The following is a 6,052-nucleotide window of genomic DNA, read 5'->3' as shown; positions in this document are numbered from 1 at the left end:
TAAAGATCCACAAATGGCGGCTTACTTGGAGTATGTGCAGGAATTGAAGAGTTCCTTTGCCTCCTTTGAAGTAGTGCAGGTGCCCAGAGAGCAGAATGCCTGAGCTGACTTGCTAGCCAAGCTCGCCAGTTCAAGCAAGGGGGGTAGACAGAGGACGGTGATTCAAGAAACTCTGAAGACGCCAAGAGCATTTGTGGCAGATCACCTGGTTCTTCAGATAAGCAAGTCGACGGAGAAGGCAGCGAGAAGTCATAAGTCCCTGACGCAAGAAACGTTGAGATCGCCGAGAGTTAGAGCATGTCGAGGTGAGAAGGTGAACATGACGCAGGTATGTGCCATCCATGAGCCAGACACCTGGATAACGCAGTACAAGCGATGCCTGGGAGATGGCCTTCTCCCACTGGATCCGACAGAGGCTAGGAAGGTAAAGAAAAATTCTAGCAAGTACACGTTGATTGATGGTGATCTGTACAGGTTTGGGTTCACTCACCCACTCCTGGAATGTGTACATGGCGAGAAGTGCACGAGAATCATGGCAGAGCTCCACGAAGGTATATGCGGAAGCCACGTCGGGGGTCGAGCTCTGGCCGCGAGGACTCTCCGTGCAGGTTACTACTGGCCATCGATGAGAGAAGATTGCAAGAAGTATGCCCAATGTTGCAAACAATGCCAACAGCACGCCGATTGGCATAAGGCGCCTCCCGAGGAGTTGAAGTCGATCTATAGCCCTTGGCCGTTTCATACCTGGGGAATCGACATCCTGGGGCCTTTCCCGCTGGCGATCAGGCAGATGAAGTACTTGGTGGTGGCGATTGAATATTTCACCAAGTGGATCGAAGCAGAACCAGTGGCCCAGATCACCGCACACAAGATCGAAGGTTTCGTGTGGAAAAACATTGTGTGCCGGTTTGGAGTGCCTAAGCGCCTGGTGTCGGACAATGGGACTCAGTTTGCAAGCCATTTGTTGAAGAAGCTTTACGAAGGGGTGGGAATTCAACAAGTGTTTGCATCCGTCGAGCACCCTCAGACAAATGGCCAGGTGGAGTCAGCTAATCGGGTGTTGCTGAGAGGATTGAAGAGAAGGCTAGAGAAAGCCAAGGGAAGCTGGGCTGAGGAAGTGCCCCGTATAGTCTGGGCATACCACACCACCGAGCAGTCAGGAACCCACGAGACCCCGTTCAGCTTGGTATGGGTGTGATGCGATGATTCCAGTAGAGATTCAGGAGAGCTCGCCGAGATTCCAGAACTTCGTAGAGGAAGACTCGAATGAAGAGAGAAGGCTGAACCTGGATCTACTGGATGAGGTCAGGGAAGAGGCGAGATTGAAGGCTGAAGCGGTGAAGAGAAGGGTTGAACGAAGGTACAACTCGAGGGTGATGCCAAGGCAGTTTAGAGAAGGCGACCTGGTGATGAGGAAGGCCCACCAGTACGAGATGGAGAATAAACTGTCGCCCAAGTGGACTGGACCGTTCAGAATAATCGAGGCGCTCGGGAATGGCGCCTACCGCTTAGAGACATTGGAAGGAGGGGCGATTCCTCGCACTTGGAACGCCACGCACTTGAAGTTGTATTACAGTTGAGAACTTTGTAAGTAAAGATAAACACGAGTTACATTACAATGTCTCTGTTAAAACAGTTTGAAGGGGGCACTCTTTTTTCCCTAAGGAGGGTTTTTAACGAGGCCACCCAATAAAAGAAGAGTTTTCAAAGTACAAGTTGTTTTAGATTGCGTGCCTGTTCTTTTTAGAAAGTTTTGAAGAAAGACCTTGTCACTTATATGCGACTCAAGGCGAGTTAAAGATATATTGCATGCTTTCTAAAAAGTTTTAAGCCCGCATTGTTTTTCGGCGATCGGAGGCACCAGTTAAAAGACCTCAACGCCCTCGCGCGTCCTGAGGCAAGTTAAAGACCTCCTCGTCGTCGAGCGAGTGCGGGCAAGGAAGAGTGAAAAGTCCTCAGTGCTTCTGGGGGCGAGAAGATGTAACCCCTGGAGCAATGTAGAGGCACCAGTGAAAAGTCCTCAGTGCTTCTGGGGGCGAGAAGATGTAACCCCTGGAGCAATGTAGAGGCACCAGTGAAAAGTCCTCAGTGTTTCTGGGGGCGAGAAGATGTAACCCCTGGAGCAATGTAGAGGCACCAGTGAAAAGTCCTCAGTGTTTCTGGGGGCGAGAAGATGTAACCCCTGGGGCAATGTAGAGGCAAGTAAAAGACCTTCTCGCCTATGAGCGAGTTCAGGCGAGTAAAAACCTTCTCGCCTATGAGCGAGTTCAGGCGAGTTAAAGACCTTCTCGCCTATGCGCGAGTTCAAGCAAGATAAAATCCTTCTCGTCTCGAACGAGTTCAGGTATGGTGTTAAGGGTGGACGAAGTTTGGAAGGTGGCTAAGGCAGGTTCGAAGAGAGCGCCTAGCCACCCGGCCTGTGGTCCTGAAGTTCGGGAAGGTAGAGGAGGATCCGAAAGGCGCCTCTACCCCCAAATCAAAGAACAATGGCCAAGGCGTGAAGCCAGAAAGAACCTGATCGCCAAGAGTCTCTGGCGACCAGGAAAAGTTCAAACAGTGGCGAGAAAGTTAAAAGACCCGTTTTGATGGAGCAGATCGGGTGAAGCAGTGTTTAAGCCAGTAGCTGAGTCAAAGTTTGTTGCTTGAGGAATATTTTTACGATAAGGTTAATTGCCTTAAGTTTACGAATTGTTAAAGTGATTGTTGCTTAAGGCTGAAGTGGTTCAAAGCAGTTAAGTCAAAGGTCGTGCCTACAGTTTTGCTAAGTCATTTCTTTGGAATTAAACACGCAAGGAAAGTTGAAGCAATTGAAGAAGTTATAAGAGGAAAAGCGTAGACCTTTCTCATTAACAGTGAATATCAGTTCAAAACATATATACGAAAAGGCATAAAGTCTGTTACAAGTTATATACAAGGGAAAGTATAAAAGCAATGGATGGATTAAATTGATCAGTCTTCGGCGGGCACCACTTTTCCATCCACCACTTCATTATTCAGAGACACCATGCTGAGATCCAGATCAGGGAACAAGCAGGTGAATTGTTCCCGTGCAGCCTCGAATCCGACAGCCAGAATTTGGGCGGAACTCAGATTGAGATCTTCAATTTGCTTCTTAAGCTCTTCAATCTGTTTCTCGAGTTCTTCAGCTTGTTCTTTCAGCCCCTTATTCTGTTGCTCCAGCTCTTCAACTTGCTTTTTGAGTTGTTCGTTGGTTTCTTGAGCTTGGAGAAGGTCTTCAGCAACCTTCTTGGATTCCGCTTGCACTTGGCCCAATTCAGCAGCTATCTTTCCCTTCTCTTTGTTGGCCTCGGCGAGATCAGCTATGGCGTCGTCCCTTGCCTTTTCCACCTGCCCAAGGAGGGTCTCTCGGTCGGCTGACCTTTGCTCTAGCTTCTTCACCTTGACGGCGTCGGCCTTTATGAGAGCCTCCAGGTCAGCCACCCTGACGCGGTAAGGCACAATTTTGCTCTCCAGTTCAATTTTTTCTTGAGCCAGTTGCTGCACCTTATGACGAAGATTAGTGGCCTCCTTGCGCGCCAACCTGAGCTCAGTGCTCATCGCGTCTTCTACTCGGGAGTGCTCAATCTCCGCGAGTGTCAGATTGGCAGACAACTTCTCCACCTCGACCCTGATGGTGCTATTATCGGTTTTGAGGGAGAAGAGGTCGTCTTGGAGCCTCCTGGTGGAGCTCTCCACCGCTCTGGTTATGATGGCAGGGATGTCTTCTGCTATCGTCTTCAGCTTAGCAGATAGAGGCTCCCACATCCTCGTAACCTCAAGAGGGAGGTTTGCTGCTTGTAGAGGCGCTGTGGGAGCCTGTTGTTGGTTCTCGTCGCCACCTTCCTTAGCAGGTTCTTCAGTAGGCGCTTCTTAGCGTGGCGACGGAATCGGGGATTCAGTGATCAGAATCGGCGAGGTATGAGCAACCTCATCCCCGATTGGAGCAACCTCTGCGGCTGAGGCATTTGAAGGGGGACCCCCTCCAGCTGATACATATGGTATGGAGGCACTCGGGGGGTCCTCCATGAAATTTGGTTCTTGGGCCTCAACCGCAGGTGGCGCAGTGGCCAGCGGGATCGCTTGGACTGGTGAAACAGGAGCTTGTGGGGGTGGTGATGATGGAGGTGGAGCAGGCGTGGATGGTGGCGTTGACGTGGGAAGAGGGGGTGGTGCAGGTGGTGAAGAAGGTGCCACCCTCTTCCTCTTCGTCACAGGGCCATCTTCAGTGGCCTCGTCGTCCTCCTCTTCCTCTTCGTGGATCACTTGAGGAGCTTTCCTCTTAGGCCTTTTGAGGACGAGTTTTTTACGTTGGGCGGCGGGTTGGACATCAGAGGGAGTCGGGCCCTTAGGTGGCGATCGTCCGTGGGCGATGGCTTTCTCCACCACCGAGTTGGGCACTGTTTGAGAGCCCGTCGCCAACCCGTGGGTTCGGGCGAGCGCCCTTAATTCCGCGAGCTTGCCTTAGCCCAACATGTTATCTGCATAAAGCGAAAATACAGGAGTTAGTTCAAAGAAAAAAGTCAATGCACAAGGCAGTATGAAACAGCAAAGCGGATAAAGAGTGCAGAAAAATAAAACCAAAGTCTTGCGCGCAACGCACAAGACGCCCAGAAACAGTTGACAAAAGCAGTATTGAAACAACAGTTTAAATGTTCTAACCTATTCGAATTTCGAGTTGGTCCTCGTAGAATTCGAAGCAGATCAGGGTGGTGGTGAGGAAGGTGATGTTGGCCTCCGCCACACTTTTCCAAAAGAGACAGAGGTCCCTGTCCAATGCACCCATGCTGTCAGGACTTCTGGGCCTCCTGAAGCAGCTCTTAGACTCTTTCTTCCCTTTGTCCACCCAGTACAAGGGGAAGCCGTCGAGTAGGGAGGCGTCCTTGTCGTTAGGGCGCACTTGGACGAACTTCCCTTTCCAATCTTTATAGGACTGCTGGAAGATGGAGAAGATCGACCTCCCAGCGATCCCATTTAAGCTAACCCATAGGCGGTCTCCCGGGTGCTTGGCTTCGAAGAGAAACAAAAACACGTCTACAGATGCGGGCAACCCCAGGTGGTCGCACATCACTTGGAATGCTCGCACAAACGCCCAGCTATTGGGGTGAAGCTGGGCGGCGGCAATGTTGAGCTCGGTGAGGAGTTCCCTCTCAAATCGGGTAAAGGGAAACTTCAGTTTCACCTTCTTGAATAGTGTTGTGTAGACGAAGCAGAAGGGCCCGTCAGCACTCGCCTTATCATCAGCACAAACGGGCAGATCGGGGGGGCAAGGTAGCACTATCATCTTCTCATCGTGCTCCTTATGAAACGTTTGGTTAGGTTCATCCCCCTTAGTCAGTCGCAAAACTGCTCCAGCAGTGTTCACGGAAGACGTTTCCCTCAACAGGGTCGAGTTGGCCCAGGGGTAGAGTTTTTTGAAGTCTGGTGGGGGAACGGGGGCTCCTCCGGTGGTAGGTGGAGTCGCCTGGGCCAGGTTCGGGCGGGAGGGTGCAGGCCTCTCAGCCTGGGAAGATGAAGCACCGCGCGCTCGCGGCTGCGGGTTGAGTGCTTGAGAAGAAGGGTTTCGCGATGAAGGAGGAGGATTCGGGGTGATCTTTGAGCGAGTCATTCTCGAAGCTGCAAAGGAAGAAGAAAAGGAGAAACGATCAGGGTTCGCAAAGGCTGACTCGATCATGGGAGGAGGGTGAAAAACGAACGAACGAAGGTTCGTTGTAACGATAGACGAAGCCCTAAGTAACGAGAAAGGAGAAATGGAAAAACAACCCACAACGTATGCACCAGACAGTTACAGGATGATGCGAATCGGTTAAAATGCAAGAAAAACCAGCAGAAGAAGGAAAGTAGGTACCTTTTGACGATCAGGAAGACGATGAAGGATGATGATGGTTCAGAATGTTGAAGAGCGCTGAGAGAGTTTTTTTCGCAGGAGAAGGTGAGAGCGTTTGGGAATACGAAGAAAAGTGATGGAACAGTAGAGTGAAAATGGGTTTAAGAGTTTTTTCGAAATGGGTTTGGGAAGCGCAAACGGTAACTGAAGGTAACCGTTGATGAAGCC

General features: G+C 50.7%; 1 protein-coding gene across 1 annotated transcript; it reads right to left on the bottom strand.

The window, feature by feature from the left end:
- Positions 1 to 2,949: 2,949 nt before the first annotated feature.
- On the bottom strand, positions 2,950 to 3,558 carry LOC137809108 (uncharacterized). Its single transcript, XM_068610249.1, has 2 exons — positions 3,340 to 3,558; positions 2,950 to 3,192 (listed from the first exon to the last, which is right to left on the bottom strand). Exons 1-2 carry the CDS (start codon positions 3,556 to 3,558, stop codon positions 2,950 to 2,952), a joined length of 462 nt encoding a protein of 153 aa, XP_068466350.1.
- Positions 3,559 to 6,052: the final 2,494 nt, after the last annotated feature.

The sequence above is a fragment of the Phaseolus vulgaris genome, chromosome 2, assembly GCF_000499845.2.
Source record: "Phaseolus vulgaris cultivar G19833 chromosome 2, P. vulgaris v2.0, whole genome shotgun sequence".
Taxonomy (NCBI): Eukaryota; Viridiplantae; Streptophyta; class Magnoliopsida; order Fabales; family Fabaceae; genus Phaseolus; species Phaseolus vulgaris.
Note: the sequence above shows the minus strand (reverse complement) of the source record. Positions and strands in the feature narration are given on the sequence as shown.